This window comes from Labeo rohita, chromosome 23 (genome assembly GCF_022985175.1).
Source record: "Labeo rohita strain BAU-BD-2019 chromosome 23, IGBB_LRoh.1.0, whole genome shotgun sequence".
Lineage (NCBI taxonomy): Eukaryota > Metazoa > Chordata > Actinopteri > Cypriniformes > Cyprinidae > Labeo > Labeo rohita.
The window spans coordinates 15,771,723-15,793,295 of NC_066891.1; the positions used below are offsets into that span (position 1 = coordinate 15,771,723).

Genomic DNA, 21,573 nt, shown 5'->3' on the forward strand with positions numbered 1-21,573 from the left:
TTATTTTTATACACCTTTTATTCCATTTGAGAAACTAAAAATAAAATACTATTTTTTTTCATTTATAGTATAAATATAAAAGTATTTGTATTACATTTATATTGCATACTAATACATTTATTACATAGTAATAAATATATATATTTCATTAAATATAACATGCTATATACAAGTTTAATTCAAGAAACTCAGGAATAAAATATTAATTTATATATTAATTTTATTTAACTATAGTATATATAAAAAGTGCATGAGTGTGTGTGTGTGTGTGTGTGTATACATATATATATATATATATATATATATATATATACACACACATACACACACTATTATACTTTTTACTTTTTATACACTTTTAATAGAATTCAAGGAACTAAAAATAAAATGTTATTTTTATTTTATAGTATAAATATGAAAGTATTTGTATTAAAATGATAATAATAAATTATGTGTTAAGTGTTATTTATTTAACGAAACAAAAAAGTAACTGTGTTGTATTGTAAAAGTATTGTTTTAAATTATTAATACCAAAAGTTTTTTGTTGTTGCTTAAGTTTAATCCTCTGACAATATTTACTTAGAACTTCTGTTTGATTTTGCTTCTCGTCTTGTAAAGCCGCTTTGTGCCTTTGTCTGTTTCTTTTCAGTCAAGCATGCCATGATTGTGACGGAGTACATGGAAAACGGAGCTCTCGACAAATACCTGAAGGTACGTTTGTCAAATTCATCACCGAGGCAAAAGAACAATTCTGACAGATGATACTGACACACTTTCAAAGTGATTCAACACGGCAAATAATTTACACAAGAATTCCCTCGTGCGCTTTTCCTTTCACAAGAATAACGAAACTCAAACTTCTTCACAGGACCACGATGGTGAGATGTTGTCCTTCCAGTTGGTCGGTATGCTCCGCGGCATTGCGGCCGGAATGAAATACCTCTCAGACATGAGCTATGTACACAGAGATCTGGCTGCCAGAAACATCTTGGTCAACAGCAACCTGGAGTGCAAGGTGTCTGACTTTGGCCTGTCACGTGTTTTGGAGGACGACCCAGAAGGAACCTACACCACCAGCGTGAGTTCACACAGCAAATAAACGTGTGGTTCGAAGCTGCTGTTAAGTCCAGATGTCTTTATTTTACCATTACTACAACCTGGTTATTATTTCCGGATTTACGGATATTACAAGGAATTGCCTGACACTTGTTTACATATGTTTTTTTCCCAACAGGGAGGTAAAATTCCTATTCGCTGGACTGCTCCGGAGGCCATAGCGTACAGGAAATTCACATCAGCAAGCGATGTGTGGAGTTTTGGCATTGTCATGTGGGAGGTCATGGCCTTTGGAGAAAGGCCCTATTGGGACATGAGTAACCATGAGGTACGGACTGGCCTATGAACAATAACTCTGCTGTTTGTCTCAAAGGATCTTCGGTCTTATCTGACTACTTTTGTCTTTCTAGGTAATGAAGGCCATTAATGAGGCTTTCCGCCTTCCTGCTCCGATGGACTGCCCCTCTGCCGTCTATCAGCTGATGTTACAGTGCTGGCTGCAGGATCGCTCCAAACGGCCCCGCTTCGGCGACATTGTCAGCTTACTAGACAAACTCCTCAAAAGCCCAGATTCTCTAAAGGCCATTGCCGATTTTGACCCTCGGTAAGAGCTCAGCACATACTTTGAATTCTTTAAAGGTGTGAACGGTGGAGAGAAGTCGAGGCTTGTACCGTCTATTACACAATTTTGTGCGAGAACGTCAAGTGGTAGTTCAGACAAAGTCATACCTTGGTAAAGTTAAGACATGCAGTGGTACCGCTGAATGGTTTGGCATCTTTAGATGTTTATCACGTCGCATGCGTGCAAGCGGGACACATCTGGCAGTTTCGTATCTCTATCAGATTCTCAAACCAAACAGACAGGTTTTCCTCTCGTGGCGTGTGTCTCTTTCCCACCCAATAATTACAATAAGGGAAAGGCCAAAAAAGGTCTCGGTGTGCGGTTTGTTGAATGTATTTGTGTTCTGTCTTTGTCAGAGTTTCCATTCGGCTTCCCAGCACTAGTGGCTCAGATGGCTCACCCTTCAGGTCTGTGGCCGAGTGGCTGGAGTCTATCAAGATGAGCCAGTACAGCGAAAACTTCAGCATAGCCGGAATCGTCAGCATGGAGCAGGTGCTGCAGATGAAGAGCGAGTGAGTAACGCCGAGTTCCCTTCATTCCGGACCTTTAGCACGCTATGTAAGGGAAGCGTGGCTGTGAACAATCAAATGAGATCATGCCAAGTGTCCAAAGTGCATTTCTGAAGAACTGATTTCTGCTTTTCTTGGTGTGTCATATCCTGCTGTCCAGATAAATGTTTGACTTTCGTTTTACTGGGAGCAGTTAAAAAGTAGGATTACATATTTTGCTATAGTTCATTCGCTCAAAATTAGTTTTTAAATATATAGAGACTGGAGTCATAAAAAGTGTTTTATTTTTTTGTGACAATTTGCTCATAAATGGTGTTTCTGGCATACAAAGACTGCAGATTAGAGATCTTATTAATTTAATTTATAAATAAATTAACTGTTTTGAAGACTTGTCTCCACCAAGTACTGATAAATGAAAGTTCAAAGGATAGTTATTGTAGTTACAATAAATAAATAAACAAAAAAGTAAACAATTGCAACAAATTGTAAACAATGTTTTGTATTTTTATTATTATTATTTAATAACAATAACATTATAACAAGAACAAAAGCAATAATAAATACTAAATTAATAATATAACAATAGTTAACAGTGTTTTAAATAATCATAAAAATAAGAATACAATTTTGTATTATCATTATATTATTATTATTTAATAACAATAACATATTATAACAAGAATAAAAACAATAAATTAAATATTATTATTATTATTATTATTATTATTATTATTATAAAAATAGTTGACGTAATGCTTTTAATAATAATAAATAAACAAATAAAATTGTTTTGTATTTTTATTATTATTATTTAATAACAATAACAACAAGAAAAACAAAAGCAATAATAATTATGAAAAAATTATTATAACAAAATAGTTAATGTAATGATTTTAATAATAATAATAATAAATAAAATTGTTTTGTATTATTATTATTATTATATAATAACAAAACAAGAATAAAAAAGAATAATGACGAAAATGTAGTTATATGCAAAATAGTTGAAAATAGTTAACATGCAATGCTTTTATTAATAATAACAATAATAATAATAGTAAATAAATTAATCTTTTTTTAGTATTTTCATTATTATTTAATAACAATAACATACATGTATTATAACAAGACTGAAAACAATAACAATGAAAGAATTATTATAACAAAATAGTTAACATATAATGCTTTTAATAATAATACTAATAATATGTATTATTATAAATAAATGGATACAGTTGTTTTGTATTATTATTATTATTATTATTTTTAAGAATAGCATATAACAAAAACAAAAACAATAATAATAATAATGAAATATTATTATAATGAAATGGTTAACATGTAATGCTTTTATTAATATTAATAAGAATGTTATTATTATTATTATTATTAGTAGTAGTAGTAGTAAATGAGTAAAATTGTTTTATATTTTTATTATTGTTATTTAATAACAATAACATTAAACAAGAATAAAAACAATACTAATAATGAAAAATTATTATAGCAAAATAGGTAACGTATTGTTTTTATGAATAATAATAATAATAATAATTTATTATTATTATTATTATTATTATTATTATTATTATTATTATTATCATCTCACTATTTAAATATGTAATTTTGTTTATTTTGTTTACATGTATTATTATTATCATCTTGATGCTGTTCAAAATTTTATTTTGCTTATTAACCTACATTACACTCTTCTCACTATTTAAAAAAAATATATATATTTCACTCGCACAGAATTGTAATTTCACATTTATGTAGATTTAAAAATGCTACTGTTTGGAAAATACAGTATCCTAGTTTGCAAACCTTCCTCAGTTTTCCCCCTTACATAATACAAAATTAGTATTCTGACATTATGTAAAAGAGTCCTTTGAATAAAACGGCCCCAGATGAACACAATTTGAGAGTTCTGGGAATTTGTGAAGGAATTCAGAACTTCCTTTCCTGTGGCATACGGCTTACACTGAGGCTGATTGGTCAGGACAAGATCGTATTTAAATAAGATGGTATCTGTTAACTTTTAATAATTCCTAGAACGTATAAATATTTTCCATGTTTTTGTTTTAAGGATCCGGTAATTGAATGTGGCTTAAATTTATGCTTTGGTTGCAAGGATAATCTCGCTCAACCGCAGACCATTTTTGATTTACTGTATCTGGCGAGCGCGGAAACCACATAAATTGTAATAACGATTTAACCTTCTTAAGAGTTTTAATCGAGACGAGTGCTAACATTTTACTTTAAAACGTAAAAACCTTTCAGCGGGGTTTCAGCAAACACCTTAAAATGCTGCTCGTGGATTCAAGTTTGAACGGAAAACACGCAGTGGCAGCAGAGAAAGAATAGACTTGGTTTTTAGTGGCCTGGATGTGGTGAACTGTGGCATGCTGTTCCCCCTCCCCTCTTCTGCCATCCATCCCTCCCTTCCTCCCACTGTTTCGGGCAGACTCTCTCATCCCTCCCATTCCCAACAGCGCTAGAGGCCTGTGCTTTCACTGTAGCCAGGAACCGCCGTTTCTGCCTGCCGGGGCCATGAGGCTATGCGGCTACTCCCCCTCACATCAACACGGTTGGACTTAAAAGTCAGGACGTGAGATGAAAGAGTGTAGGGATGGTGAAGGAGAGAGCTGATGTAGATGTGGAGGTAAAGACGACAGTGCTGGACCTCACGGAGGAGGCAGTTTGACTGATGAAGGGCTTGGGAGTGTAGTAACGGCGTAGCTCCAAGACCTCTGGCTCTGCTCCCATGGGTGTTTTTAGCCTAGAAGCTCGCTGAACTTTGTGTGGACGACCAGAAATGTCTTTGATGTGTTTGTCTTTTATTTTATGGCCGACTGTTCCATCTGGTGTCATCTGGTAGCACTCTTTAAAACCAGAAACTATTTACAAGTCCTCCGCCGCCCGTGCCGGCCAGCTCTGATTCATGGCGGGTGAAGGGAATCCTTGTTAAATCATCAAGGCGCTAATTAAAATTGTAATTAGGACTCAGATAACATGCTATCTTTCAAACGCCTCCTCAGAATTACTTTTTTGAAAGACAAGATTGTGTATAATTTGCAGGCACCATCCCACCGTGTTATTATCGTTGATGAAAACTAAAGCAAAGACTAAATAAACATTCTCAAAATTAAAAAAAAATTAAAAAAGATAATAATAAAAACTTAACTGGGAAAACTAAACTAAAATACATTTTTAAAAATATATTTTATGACTCCAAAAACTAATTGAAATGTCGTGAAACATAAACGGACAAAAATAATTTTTTTGAGTTCTAGAGATACATGGTATATTAAAAATAAAAAAATGCTGTAACTAAGTAATGAAAACTAAAACGTAAAATAAAGCATAGATATACTCTAAATAAATAAATGAAATGAAATAGAAATAAATAAAATGTACAGGCAAAACTGAAACAAAACTAAAATACATTTTATGACTCCAGAACGTAAATATTCTTAAATGAATTTATGCCGATATTTATTTTATTAATACAGAATACTAAACTGAGTGTATTAACTTTGGCTAAAATGTAAAAAATGTAAACAAATTAACAAAAACTGTAAGAACTTACGGAAATAAATAAATAAACAAACTAACTGAAAATACAAAGTGACAATAAATGAAAAATTGAACTACTTGGGAAAAACTGAAACTGAGCAAATACTAAAATAAAACAAAAGTTTTTTTTTTTTTTATAAACGGTGTATTATAAAATGTTAGCTTTTATTTAAAAAATATAAAATGCATTTGCATGGATATTATAAAATGTTTTTAAAACTAAAGACTACTTTAAAAACAGAAACTAAAGAATAAACATTTTCTGAAGAAATAAAAAATAAGTAAAACAATTTTGAAAAACATCTGAAACTAAACTAAAATACATTTATGTTTTGACTCCAAAACAAAATAATCTAAAATGAATTCATGACGATGTATGCCGACATGTGTATTATAAAATTGAGTGTATTAACTTTGGCCAAAACCAAAATTAACATAACTTGGCAAAACAGAAACTGAACAAATACCATGAAAATGGACATTAGTTTTTATAAATTGTGTATTATAAAACTTTAACTCTTACCATAGAAGCATTTATATGGGATATTATAATATGTTACTAAAACTAAATAAAAACTAAGACTAAATTTAAAGAGAAACTAAAGAATAAATATTTTTAAAGAAAGCTAAAATGAGCTCAAATAAAATGAAAATGGAAAAATATTAATTTTAGATTTTGTTTTGAATACATCTTGAAATAGTTATTAATATTAATATTAACTTTGGCAAAAATTAAACAAAAATGGTACAAAGTTACAAAAAATAAACTGAACAAACTGATAATAAAACAAAAATTAAATTGTAAATGTTTTAGTTTTTTTTTATAAATGGTGTATTGTGAAACTTTAACTCTTATTATAAAATTATCAGAAGAATTTGCATGGTTATCATAAAATGTTGCTAAAACTAAAGGCTAAATTTTGTGTCAATGTTGCTAAAACTAAAGGCTAAATTAAAGCAGAAAAGAACAAACATTTTCTAAAGAAATAAAAACTAAGTAAAACAACTTGGCAAAACATTTTAGACTCCAAAACCAAAATAATGTACAATGAATTTATGCTGATTTATGCCAACATGCTGTATTATAAAATTTAGAATATTAACTTAGATTATACATATATATATATATATATATATATATATATATATATTAACCAAAATTATCATAACTTGGCAAAACAGAAACTAAATAGTAAAATAAAATGAAAATGGACATAACTTAATTTTTGTTTTTTTTTATACATGGTGTATTACAAAACTTTGACTTTTATCATAAAACTATAAAAAGGATATGCATGGGTTATTATAAAACATTGCTAGAACTAAATAAAAACTAAGACCAAATTTAGACAGAAACTAAAGAATAACCATTTTCTTAAGAAAATAAAAATAAGTAAAACAACCTGGCAAAACTAAAAATAATCTAAAATACATTTTCATGACTCCCAAACTAGTTTTAAATACGATGTTATACAAAATGTAGTCTATTAACTTTGGCTAAAATTAAGCAAAAATGGTACAAACTTACAAAAAATAAACCGAAAAGACAAATTGATAATAAAACAAAAACTGAACTAACATAACCAGGCAAAGCTGAAACTAAACAAGTACTAAAATAAAAAAAATGGACATAACTTAATTTTTTTTTTTAAAACCTTTACCTCTTATTATAAAACTACAAAAAGCATTTGCATGGGATATTAAAAGATTTTGCTAAAACTAAAGACAATATTAAAAACAGAAACTAAAGAATAAACATTTTCTAAAGAAATAAATAAGTAAAAACAACCTGGAAAAACTGAAAATAAACTAAAATACATTTGTATGACTCCCAAGCTAAAATAAGCTCAAATAAAATAAAAATGGACATAAATTTATTTTAAATTCAGTTTTGGATACATGTTGTAATATAAAATTTAGTATATTAACTTTGGCTAAAACTGTTAGAAAATATACAGTATAAAAATATAAACAAAATGAAGTTCTGCGTTCCCGTTCTCACGCGCTCTTTCTTTTCTGCTTCCCAGGGATATCCGTAACATTGGCGTCCGTCTGCCGGGCCATCTGAAGAGGATTGCCTACAGCATCTTGGGGCTTAAGGACCAGACGAGCACCCTGAGCGTGTTTGCAGTGTGAACTGTCTTTAAAATGCACCGAAGGGACCAAACAATCCCTTTGGCTGTGGACTGAATAAACTCTCAGCTGCCTCGGGATCGGACTGCAGGGACAGCCCTTGACCTGGCCAAACCCCTCCAATCTAGCGAGATGGACTCTCACCACTGTGGAGACGCGTAGCATTTGATGAACTTCGATCAAAAACGGAGGAAGTGTAAAACAATCAAAAAGCTATTGATGTATGCATCAAACCATGTATATTAGATCTATTTTTACCAATACGCATATGTTTATTTTTTAGAGAACATATAGTAATTCCTTTAGTTTGTTTTTTAGTTTCATATGCATGCTTAATTTTCGCCAGAGAGCGATCAATGGTAGTTAGCACTCAGATCTTATATGTCGCTCCTCCAATGATGTTGTAGAGGAACAGGCACGCCGTACTTGACTGAACGTTTCAGCAATACGAGAGAAAACCGGACCCGCAGGTCTTTCTCTACCAGAAACGTAGACTCGAAGTCGGCGGTTTAACGTAAGACTTAGCGATGTTCTGCTGAGATCAAGGTGATTGTAATGCTCTCTGGTTTCTATCATGCTTGAGTTGGCCATGATTTGATGTCTCGCACGATGACATTTCTTTACAATTGCACTCTCAGCGCTATATGCTTTGGACCATCAAGTTTAAAGTCTCTGGTTTAGATGAAACAGAGCAGCGAGGCGTTCCTCAAACCCTGTGTTTTCTCAGCAAACAAGAAGAGCGGAGGCACCGCCATGAAATAGCACTTAAATCAGAAATCTCAGCAGCTGTCTCATCCTTTATCTTTATGAAAGGTTACAGCAATGATGACATTAAGGATCGAAAGGAACAAAGGGCGAGCAAAATGACAAAATGGAAATGGGTTCCGAAGAAAAAAGCTGTTCTGGAACAGATTGTCGGACTAAATCAAAGGGGAAAATGCGATCCGGCGGTGTTCTGCAAACAAATGCACGGTTTTGATTTTCAGATATTTGCACCAAGTGACAGTCCTCGCAAAGTAAGCAAATGATCAAACGGACAGTTATGCGGACCACGATGTGTGGATGATATACCGAGGTCTGGTATTCATTCTGTATCAGCAGATTAAAGTCGCCTGGAGCTGTGAATTGCGGAGACTATCTTTGGCAGATCTGGTTTATGATTAACTGATCCAAGATATGCCGGGATGAAATGCTTACGACCTTCCTTGATTATTTCCTCCTTATAAGACCTCAATATAATTTCAAATGGGGGTAGATAAGCCTTTCTCTAAACTCCAGCTACCTAATATCCTTAACTCTTTATGGATGATATTGCAGTTCCTTGTTAATTTCACTTTATTTCTAGATGCAGATGGTTCTTCCACACTTATAAATGACATATTTTAGTGTTCGTTTGCAGTTGATATTGTATTTCATATCTTTTTTTTAAAGTGGGATGTTGATATTGTCTAACTGCAGACTTTTTGGACATTTGCAAAGGGAAATTTGTCATTTTTGATCAGCTGTTTTAGTTCTGAACTATTTCTAACCATCAAAATTTGAAAAGCTCTACATATTTCCAAACGAAAACCAGTTTGATTGGGCCAATTGTTTTGTACTTTATTTAATAGTCTATTTATTTTTTACTTTTATTTATTGTTTTAATGACACTGAAGTGGGATTTGTTTGTAATGGAAGTTTGTCTTTCAGTCACAATAAAATCTTTGTAGCCTTTAAATTCAATGTCACTTTGGTTTTTGTTTCTTCAACAATAAAAAGGCTGAATAGGAATTAAGTTCCTAATTGTAATGCATCAAGCGCTGCTGTTAGAAGTCAGTACAGCTCTTGATGTAGTTTTTGCATGACTGCATTATCTAATTGGTCAAAGCAGACCTTATTTAATTAGTTGCTGGTTTGCAGTCCATCTGTAAACTATGACAGAAACCACTGAACCTTATAACCCGTGCAGGACAATTAACTTTGTTCTCAATTTAGCCCCTCCTGTCCATAACCGCAGCCTCACTGAGCCCAAATTAAGAGAGGCTTTTGTCTGGCGCCCAATGTATTGAATTTATCAGCTGCTGTTGAGTGATGCAGGTAACGAAGCCGCTAATGCACCCTTTGATAAGGTGGAAAATGTCAAGGTTGGAATGTAAATATTTATATGCCAAAATAATCGGACAGGGGAAGTTGGCTAAAGAATTAAATGCCATCAATGAAGTCAGACAGGTAGATCAGGGAAGCAAAATGTCCCGTATCCGTTTCTTTGACGTGCATTATGTCTGTCATTGTCTAGCCAGGTTCGTCATCTTTTGTTCAGATGTTTTTGCACACGTGGCCTAGAATTAGGTATGCTGTAAAAAAAGAAATCTTAAAAGTAGGACACGTTGTACTGTATTAATATGAAGGAATTTTACATGTTGATTTTTTTTTTAAGGTGTTTCACCTGTGTTTTTACGCTTCATCGTGTTTTAAAGGAGAAGTCCACTTCCAAAACAAAAATTCACATATAATGTACTCACCCCCTTGTCATCCAAGATGTTCATGTCTGTCTTTCTTCAGTCGTAAAGAAATTATATTTTTTGAGGAAAACATTTCTGCATTTTTCTCCATATAATGGACGGATATGGTGCCCCGATTTTAAACTTCTGAAAAGCAGTTTAAATGTGGCTTCAAACGATCCCAAATGCGGTTGTAAATTATCCCAGCCGAGAAAGAAGGGTCTTATCTAATTTTCATTAAAAAAAATATATAATTATTACATACTTTTTAATCTCAAACGCAAACGTATTCTGACTCAAGACAGTTAGGGTATGTCAAAAAACTCCAATCGTATTTTCTCTCTCAACTTCAAAAATCATTTCAAAATCATCCTACATCGCTGCAGAAGTACCAACACAGTCTTTGCAAAGTGAACATGCAAAGAAGATCAAACACCCTTAATAAAAAAGGTAAAACAGCCATATAGGACGATTTTGAAGTTGAGGGAGAACATGAGATGGGAGTTTTTCGACATGCCCTAACTGTCATGAACCGGGACAAAAACAGCCCAAGCAGAGTAAGACAAGACAAGTGTTTGGCACTAAAAAGTATATAAATTGTATTTTTTTTAATAAAAATAACCAATCATTTTGCTAGATAAGACCCTTCTTCCTCGGCTGGGATCGTTTACAACCGCATTTGGGATTGTTTCAAGCCGCAAATCGGGGCACCATAGCAGTCCATTATATGAAGAAAAATGCTGAAAAGTTTTCCTCAAAAAACAATTTTTTTACGACTGAAGACAGAAAGACTTGAACATCTTGGATGACAAGGGGGTGAGTAAATTATTTGTAAATTGTTGTTCTGGAAGTGGACTTCTCCTTTAAGAGAATGGAAATGTCAGTAAAATGAACAGATGTCTTCTAAAGAATAGAACCATCACAGAAAATTCCAATGGTTTCCACTACTAAAATTACCATTACAAACCATCAACTTTTAACCATTAAAACCATTAAAAATGGTTTTCTGTAGTGTGTTTCTGTATGGAGACATATTCCATTAGGATTTATTGGTTTTAACCAATAGAAGATGACCAATTAGAGACCAACAGGGTCCATTACAGTTCACATTAAAACCAATACAAGTCTCAGTAAAACCATTACAAATTTTGTGATGGTGTCTATTGTTTTTTTTTTCCTTTTCAGCAGGGTTAAAAGAAGAAGATGAATGTTTTAACTTGCTTTCACCTCTGAAAACGCATTCCTGTTCCACTGACGTCACTTAGGCCGCACAGTTTATTGTACAACGCTGTTTCCTTTTTTTCAGTTTAGCAAGTCAAATGTTGATTCATTAACCATGCTGAGGGATTCGGTTCAGTGGTCTTTTGAATCATTCATTTAAACACACGGTTTATAAAAAAAGCAGTTGGGGAACAGGCTGCACGCTGTGTTTTTCATTCACTAAAAAAGAAACCACGACTCATACGAGTCATTTGTTCGTTAATGAACTGTCTGAGACTACAACTGAATTAGAAAGACGTGCTTGTCATTATGTTGCCATGCGCTTTGTTTTATGTTGAATTCAGTACAGATGGCAAAGTTTTCAGAGCACACGTTTACAACGCAGGTAGACTAAGATTTATATCTGTATATCCAAATTTTCCTTCAACGCGGAAGTATATGGGTGAGAATTCCGGTTCATTAATGGGGAAATAACAAGAAACATGCAGTACACAGTAAAACTGTTTGCACTGCAAACCAGTGTGTTCATAATTAAGATAATGCGTTAATATAACATGGTAAGACACCAATTTGCAATATCAAGCAGCAAAAAAATAGAAAGCCGCGCCCATTCTTATGAAAAAGTGGTGGATAGTCAATTTGTTTATAGTGACGTGACGCTTTAGCAGTCAAGCTAACAAACAAAACAAGTCACTCCCAACATTTCTTTCACTCAATGAATATCCTATTTCACTTGGAAACAGGCCTACGTCATGTTGTGTAAGTAAAGGGGTCGTGAATAACAATTCATGTTGACTGTAAAGAAAATACAAAGAGAAAACCAGTGAAAACCAGTGTCGGGTTGCTGTGAAAGCGAGGGGAAGACATTTTGAAAGCGCTAACCAGCATATGCCAATTAAAATATACATTTACATAAGCGTGTACATCTGTGAGCATAAATGTTTTAGAATGTAGATTATGGGAGGCACATTTTCTGTTCTATGTTAAATTACAGGCTACAATAGCATAGGTGAGGACCGTGTTGAAGGCTGGGCTGTGGTGCTTTATGCGCTATACACATGGTTTAACCTTAATGGCGAAACGTCCCGTGTGAGGCCTGTGCCTTTCATTTTTAGGTTTCCTCCTTCTTTACAGTGGCTTTGAAAATGTCCCGGTCTTTAAAGAACTCCCATTGTAAAAATCATCATTATACAGTTCAAGTATGAGTTTTCCCTTTTATATTTATTTCTTGTCTTTTCCATCGCCCTCTGTTTCATCTGAACACACAAAGCCAGAAGCGTTGTGGAATTTACATCCCTGGCTAATTTTAGGGATGGGTTTCTGACCAAAAAACACATCCTCCAATTTGGGGCTATATTGGTCCTCGTCCCTCAGTTTTTTTTCTCTCTGTGTTTCTCACTCTCTCCTCTCTTTCTACTCTTCAAGGCATTCTGTTTGTCTTTGTGACTTTTTCACGTTTTTAGGCTTTGCTACCACACTCACCAACTCTTTTTCTCTTCATCATTTTGAGTTTTCGGTAAGTTGCTCTTAACCAAGCTGTTGAAGGATTTCGCATTGCTCATTAAGTGGTGAACTAAATCTAGTTGTAAATTTGTTCGGCGCACAAAAATGAACCGTGTTCTCAAATCAAACAAATTACAGTGTATTAACATCGGACTGCGTAAACCCAACAATGTGCGCAATTATCATTACATAAGCTGAACTGGAAAAATGACAGTTCTTGGTTTTTAAATGTTTTTTTAATTTCGATGTTCTCTGCAGTGCGCAGCCAATAATTTACCACACAAAACACATTGTAGTCAACACAAAACCACATTTATCCTTGAAGCATGTGAACTTGTATTTAATGTAATCTGGGTTATACTTTTTTTTTTTTTACCTTGTGTAGTTTTAAGATTTTCAAGTATGAACAACCATCCATTTTCCTAGTAAAACAGTTTACCAAAGTACCAGTTGACAAGCCTATTTATTTAGCTATTTTAATCATGTGCAATAATATTTTTTATTATTTGAGTTCAGCATTTTTTCTCCTACGAAATTAGACGCTATAGAATTCATTTTTGGGTTCTGACACATCACTGAGAACCACTGGTTTAAATTATGTACGTATTCATTTCTTTCTGACAACAACTTGCTTTTATGTAGGCTTTTTTCAGCAGAGTGTGTAAACACATATGTAACGTGTGTAAAAACATATGTGGACTGAGAAAAATTTGACAAGTTTTTTCAAACCCGGTTATATACAAACGCCCCGGTGTTTGTTCTCAGCTCAATTAAAAACACTTTTGGATGTGTATTATATTATATGCCAACATGCATGTATTTGGGAAAAAGATCATCTTTCCTTCCACCCTAAAAATATTAGTGTTTTTGGTGACGATTCTATGGAAACAGATTTAAAACAGTTCAGCAGTTGCGACACATATAAATTTGTTACGGTGCCTAAGCAAATGCTGCTTTGTGATGAAAATGTCCTTGATACGTTTATCTTTAACGCAGCTTATCTTATCTGCATTTTTACAATGTGCAAGGAAGTGTAGTTTGCTTAATTATGCTTACTAGACTGTAACTCATCTATCAGTATGCCTTAAATATGCTTCTTTCAGACCTTGACAGCTTGAAGATGAAATATGAACTTTTCCCTTTGTTTCCCCTGTTTCGCTTTAAAGAAGACAGCTGCAAACGGCGCAAAACTAGCATGATTGCTTCCTGTTCGGTTTCTCTGTGTTGTTGTACGATTTCAGGTCACATAATTACCGTCTCGACAACACAAGCTCTATTTTTCGGTTCTCTGTAGTACTCTTTCAATTAGATCTGTTTTGCCTTGTCCCTGAGTGGCCATGACAGTCCTTTCAAACTTTATCGACCCTCGTTCTGCTGGAATTTTTCAGCAGTTCCCTTCTCCTCAGCTCCTGTCTGCATGTGTTCTTGGAGCCATTAATCGTTCCTGCCTGCACAATGTGAACCCCAGCAGATAATTACAGTAATTAAACCAATTAGGAAGCATATGGAATGAGAGTTAACATGCCCCGAGGACACTGAGGTCTGCTATTCATCCCCTGCTTGAGCCTCTGCTGAGGTGGTCCCCGTATCTGGCACTGCTTAAGGAAGGGGCCGGGGAAATTGCTTCAACCCAATTTTGGATTAAAGCAATTTCCTTTTAGCTGAGCCTTGAATACGGTGTTGCAGATGTATGCTGCTGGCCTGCTGCAAGGGAGGACTTCAAACAAAGAAGGACTACTTAAAGACAACTGAGAAGACGATAGATGAAACCGCGCCTTAAATCTGTTGTGAACTGGAATGTTTTCTTTGTCATCCCTCAGTCATATAAACTGCTTTCAGCAGCATTTTATGTTTATGGTGAATGCTCTGATAAATGTTTATTTTATTACATTACTCAAAGGGATCTTATTACTTAATACAGAGATATTATTACGTGGCTCTTTGTAATACTTGATTATGATTGGTCAAACAGACAAATACAGTTCCCGTCCTTGAATTTGTTTGAACGGCATTACAAAGCATCTTTTTTTGGCTGCTTACATCATTACGTCAATAAGTGGCAGTCTTTATTACTGAGAATCATTTGATAAACTGATCATTCAAAAACATGTTCATTCAGGAATGAAGCATGTGAGTATGAGTGAATTATTGACTCATTGTTAACCATTTCATTCAAAACAACGAGCGAGACTTTGAGTCAACTCTATATTTAAACGCTGCCACTGACACAATATAAACTTAACTTCTTGTAGCGCTTTAAAGTCTCCTTTTCAAACATTAAAATAATTTTTTTTTTATGCTTCATGCTGTGATAAATGTTTATTTTATTATATTACTTAAAGTGGTCTTTTTACTTATTACTGAGAGACTCGCTACGCACAAAGCCTTCTGTAGTACACTCTAAAAAAATACAGGTGCTTCACAACGCCATAGAACCTTTTTTGTTTAAATTGTTCCATAAAGAAGCTTTAACATCTGAAGAACCTTTCTGTTTCACACAAGGTTCTTTGTGGTCAAAGAAGGTTCTTCAGATTTTAAAAAAGGTAAGAAAGAGATGGTTCTTAAAAGAACCTTTGACTGAATGGTTCTTTGTGGAACCAAAAATGGTTATTCTTTGGCATCGCTGTGAAGAACCTTTTAAAGCACCTTTATTTTTAAGAGTGTACTTGATTCTGATTGGTCAAACAGACAAACTTTGTTCCAGTCCTTGAATTTGATTGGTGGAACAGTGTTAGATTGTGTCTTTTTTAGCTGCTCACATCATTACGCTTCTTTTGTTGGTGAGAAGAATCGTTCACTAAACAGATTTATTCAAAAACACATATTTATTCGGGAATGAAATGTGAATATGAGTGAATCATTCTTAACTGTTTAATACTAATTCATTCAATGAAGAAATGAGTGAGTCATTGAATCACCTACTCACCACTTTCTAATACTTGAATCTGTTTGGTCAAACAGTCTAATTCAGTTCCGGTCCTTAAATTTGATTGGTCGAACAGTGTTAGATTGTGTTAGATTTGTAAACACGGATTCATTCAGGAATGAAACATGTGAGTATGAGTGAATCATTGAATCATTCTTAACCGTTTCGTTCAAAATACGAATTAATTCAGTGAAGAAATGAGCGAGTCATTGAATCACCTCAAACGATTTATTCAAAACACTGATTCATTCAAGAACCAAACCACCACTGTTTGTTTTGCATGGAAAAGCAACATTCGATCCTGTTTTTTGATTTGTGAGAAATGTTTTTTTGCTCTTCGTGATTCATTACTACGTGGTTTTATGTAATACTTGATTCTGATTGGTCAAACAGACTAATTTGATTGGTCCTTGAATTTGATTGGTTGAGCAGCGTTCCTATAGTTTGTGTATTTTTTTTTTTTTTAGCTACTTTCATCCTTATGCCAGTAGGAAGCAGTCTTTTAGTGAGAATCATTTGCTAAATTGATTCATTCGAACTCACGGATTTGTTCAGGAATGAAACACGTGAGTATGAGTAAATCATTGAATCATTCTTAACCTTTTTGATGAAAATACTAATTTATTCAGTGAAGAAGTGAGACAATTCATCAAACAGACTAATTTAGTTTGGGTCTTTTAATTGGTCAAGCAGCGTTCCTATAGTTTGTGTATTTTTTTTTAGCTCCTTACATCCTTACAGGCAGTCTTTTAGTAAAAATCATTTGTTAAATTGATTCATTAAAGCTCAAGGGTTTGTTCAGGAATGAAATGAGCAAGTCATTGAATCACCTACTCTAATGATTCATTCAAAAACTGATTAATTCAAGAACCAAACACCACTACTGTGTGTTTTGCATAAACAGGCAACAGCCGCTCCTGTTTTGGCTTCTTGTGAAACTTTTTTGTTTGCCCTGGCAGAACAAAAAGTACAAAAAGTAACTGGCAGCATGTAAGTTACTCAGTATTAACTGAATGTTTGTTAAACTGTTGTATACAAGCAATCATGAATAAGACAGTTAAACTGTATATTGCCAATGACATGCAATCTAAACTCAACTAGTTTGCCTTTTCTCGTAGCACTTAAGGTAATTTTCAAACATTCAAATAATTAAAACTTTTGATATTTTAAATTGTATAATGTGTAGTTAGGCTGTCATTATTGTAACCCCTTCAGGATCTTACAAGACCTCAGTATCTTGTCGTGAAACGCATGCAATGTCACTATCTTTACTGATTTCTTTTTATTGTGAAATGGCACTAGTCCACACAATTACACTTTTGTATAAGCAAAACACACTGGCCTTCTTGTGCTGATAACATGATCTTGATTCTTGCATGTATGGGCCTCGTGAGCTAAATTTTTGTGGTGCTGCAACTCATTTGTCCTGAAGCATTTAAACCCTCGCAAATGAGCTTTGTCAAGTTGAAGTTTTCTTATGTTTCAGTACAAGATTTACTGCACTGAAAAGAGTTCAGTTTAACGGTATTAGCCAAGAAACAGGAATGAACTGGAAACTAGATCCTTTCTCTGCTTCTTCTCTTCCTGACAGGCTTTTGCAAGCACTGGACCAAACCTCAGAGGCGTTCAGCATCAGTAGAAATGACAAGAAATGCCACATGCAGATCATATCTGCGACTCCACCTTTCAGCATTTTCTTTGGAGCAGATAAAGAATGTGGGGGTTTCTCTCCGACAGCAACAAGTGGGGGGTCTCGGAGGACTTGCTGGCAGCAGCAGGTGAGGCGGGTGAGATTATCTTTGTCTGAAGTGTGAGAACAGCAGACAGTGGGAGGGTGTCAACAGTAGTGGGAACCTGCTGAGCTGGTGCTGTGGAGCAGGGATGGGCCTTTGCAGCGGGGAAAACACTGGACAGGAAGAGCAGATCAGGTTACTTTTAAGCGCTGATAGATTGAAGCTGTAAATGCATGAGATCTTGATCAATAATTACTTCGGGTGCATGGAAAATACAATACTTTATTTATTGTTTTGTGGTGATTTATTACAGTAAGACTCTATCTCACAGCACCAGCATTGGAAATCCCCTACTGTCACAATGCAGGGTTGCTGATGAATTTTAGTGACATACATTGTTCATGTTTTAACATGCTCATAAAAAGAAAAATAGGTCTTGTCTAACAGCTTCTTTGATAGTCATTATAAGTCAGTTTTTTCTAGGCGATTATTTCATTGTCCTCAGATGACTCAAAACTCAAGTATACTTTGACTCACATTTTAGTCATGGCACTTGTTATCTGTTTTGCACTTATTTTGTTGCAACTAGATTAAACAGATAAAAAATAATTTGTTTTTGTTCCAAACTTATATGGCTTGTTATCTTCTGTGGAACATAAAAGAATACATTTTGTGCTTGCAGTATAAATCAGTGGAAACCAAAATGGTTTGGTCGTCACCATTTGGTCAGAAAGAAGGTCATACAGAGTTGGAACAACTTTAATCACTCACTCACTCACTCACTAAAAAAACACAAAACTTTAAGTTATTATTATTTTGTTTAACATGATCTTTTTAAAATATACTCTTTTTTTAATTAAAGCTAGATTGCAGCAAATATTTAGACATTTTGAAAACATCCCCTGATTACATCTGTTCTTAAACGGAGTTAACCTTATGTCCCAGGCCACTGAGTAAAACGTTCAGTCTAGCCTCTCCAGAGGAATAACCACTGACAACTCATAAAATGGATTATTGCTTTAGTTATGTTATTTATGGTGACAGAAGTATGTAAACTGTATGGAGACAGAGAAGAGAAAAAACACTCAGCCAAAGACCTCCAAAGTCAGCAGCCAAAAATAAAATCTGTGGTGTTGAGTGTGTTGTTGTGAGTGATGGGATCAAACTGACAGGTCCCACGGGAAAGGAATTTTTTTCACGAACCAAAGTGAACAAAACATTGCTTTTCATAACAGGATCTCTTTATCAATTTTTTAAGCTTTTTTTTTTTTTGATACAGCAAAGCTAATTTATACTTAAGTAATGAAACTATTAATAGGGTCCTATGAAATTTGATTTAATTTTTTTCCAAATTCCATTTTTTGTTTAATTTTGTTCTAAATTGTGCTTTAATGGTTTAATTCCTTTTGTATTAATTAAAGAGCATGTCTAATTCATTGAAATCATGAAACGTACATAACAGCAATGTATTAAAAGTTTAACAAAAATAAAATTTTTAAGGCCCTCTGAAAAGTTGTGTTTTTTCCCTCAAATGTAGTGTTTCCTCAAATTTAGTGTGATGCAGTCTGGGAAAACCGGTCGGATGACATGCTGGGACGTTTTCAGGAAATTCAAGAAATAGGTTGAATGTAAATAAGTTTTTATTGTCAAAATTAGGTTTTTATTAAATTGTTATTCCATAACATATCGTTTATAATTTCTGTAAATATCATGGCTAAATTCACTTGTTTAGTGCAGAAGAATAGCAATTTATTGCAACAAGCAGAAACGACTGTGTCTTTCTCTTATGTTAAGAACGCACTGCGGAGGTGCTTTCTCTGAACACTGCAGAAACAGTGAACTTATCAAAATACGACACGTAACATATTTAATAAAAGTGTATCAATGCATATTCCCCGCCAGTCCTGTGTAAACTACAGCATGCAAAGTTTTTTTTTTTGTTAATTTTTAATTTTTTTACAATCTGAAGTACTGTAGCTGCTCACTTAAACAAAACTTATCTCAGTTTGCTCAGTCTTGGTGATGTCAGTGCATGTCAAACAATGTTACTGTGGACAGTTTTACATCCAGAGATGAAGGCTCAGATAATGAAGTTACTAAAGAGGAGTCTGATGACAGTCTTTTACAGTAGATGCACAGTGCATGGACAGTTGTGCTGCGCTCGCTTTTCTAAATATAAACTACAAGGTAAAAATCTAAACATACAAGGGTGATCAAATGCCCATGATAAACAACGGAAAACAGACGTTAGGGTTTGAACACAGCTTTCATATGGTAGCAAAATCTAAAAAAAAGATTTCAAATCCATGTGTATGGTTTTCCTAGATCGCATCGCAAATAATTAATTTTATTGAAAAAAAAATTATTACTGTTTGATTTCTTTTTTTCAGAAATACTGTTTTGTGTATTCACATTTTTTTCTGTAGATAAATTCTGGTAAATATTCCTTAATTTTTTTTTTAATAATAACTGTATTAGTAGTAGTAGTAGTAGTACTATCATTACATTTAAGTAATATATTTCTGTCACAATTTCTTAAAGTTAAACCAGACTTTTTTTTTGACGGATTGCTGTGAAGACCTTTAAGTTTTCGTTTGGATATGATGGTAGCCTAGTTTTGTTTTTTTCTCACAAGAAAGTAGTTCTCAAGTAGTTCTAGAGATTGTTTATGTGTTCATGTACTTATATTTTTGAGGTGGCAGAGGCTGAAAACACAGTGCTTCAGTATGTGTGAGTAAACAAACATTCATTCACACAGAGATGCGCAGAACATGCAGGATTCAAATTTAAATAGTATTTTGTGGCTTAATATTCAAAGACACTAATCCATGTTGCATTTTTATCGAAGTGTACTGACCTACTTTTAATTTTTAATCTTTAAAATTCCATGACGTTCCACGTTATAAAATAAATTCAGTTTTTATGACTGGATTCCCTGGTGAAAAAAACAGCATATGCTGGTAGGTATGTTTTGGTGCTGGTTTAAGCTGGTCCTTTGCTGGTTCATGCTGGTCCTTTGCTGGTTCATGCTGGTCCTTGACCAGCAACATGACCAGCAAAAACCAGCAAAGGACCAGCTTAAACCAGCATCAAAACCTACCTAACCAGCATATGCTGGTTTTTTCACCAGGGTTGTGCGATTCTGTCTGCATTTTCCACATTGCTAAAATAATATATTAACAATCGAGAACTGTTCTAAAAGGAAAGAACAGAGAACCTAAAAACATTCAAACAATAGTCATTTACAATAACAATATTTAACAGTTCAATTAAGAAGAAGTACGAGTATGACTGGTCAACAGCAAATCATTATTTTTGCTATTTACTATTCGCTGAAACACTTTTTGGGCACCCCACAATGCAATTGCTGAACTTTAAACCTCATGTATTAAAGTATTAAACAGTATTAAACAGTTGACGTCATGTTCGGGAAAAGGCCCTTAATGTTCTAATAAACGCTCAAATGAACGACAACAATAGTTGACTTTTCACTCATACGTCATCATAAACTTTGCCTTTGTCTGATTTCAGTGTGTTGTTGTCTTTCATTTATATAAGTCTTTTTAAATCCGTGGCTGTGTCTTGTGTTATAATTGAATTATTCATGATAAATCTGATTACTTAGGAAAGATAATCAGAAAACAAAACACGCAGATGATGGTGGAAGTGAGTGGAAGTTGTTGTGAAGACCCTGTGGAGTCCAGGATCTGCAATTAAACTGATGAAGCGCACAAAGCGTGGATTAAGTGTTCACCCAGATGTTCAGTTACACAAAGCCACACACATACACGCACAGTGCCCTGTTCTCCAATTATAA

General features: G+C 34.0%; 1 protein-coding gene across 1 annotated transcript in view; it reads left to right on the plus strand.

The window, feature by feature from the left end:
- Positions 1-9,615, plus strand: part of epha2b (eph receptor A2 b) — a 48,472-nt gene extending 38,857 nt beyond the window's left edge. Inside the window, exons 13-18 of the mRNA XM_051096700.1 lie at positions 650-711; positions 869-1,078; positions 1,235-1,384; positions 1,467-1,660; positions 2,035-2,190; positions 7,788-9,615. Coding sequence (XP_050952657.1) covers positions 650-711; positions 869-1,078; positions 1,235-1,384; positions 1,467-1,660; positions 2,035-2,190; positions 7,788-7,896 — 881 coding nt within the window. The 3' untranslated portion in view covers positions 7,897-9,615. The remainder of the gene's footprint in view (positions 1-649; positions 712-868; positions 1,079-1,234; positions 1,385-1,466; positions 1,661-2,034; positions 2,191-7,787) is intronic.
- The last annotated feature ends 11,958 nt before the right edge of the window (positions 9,616-21,573 follow it).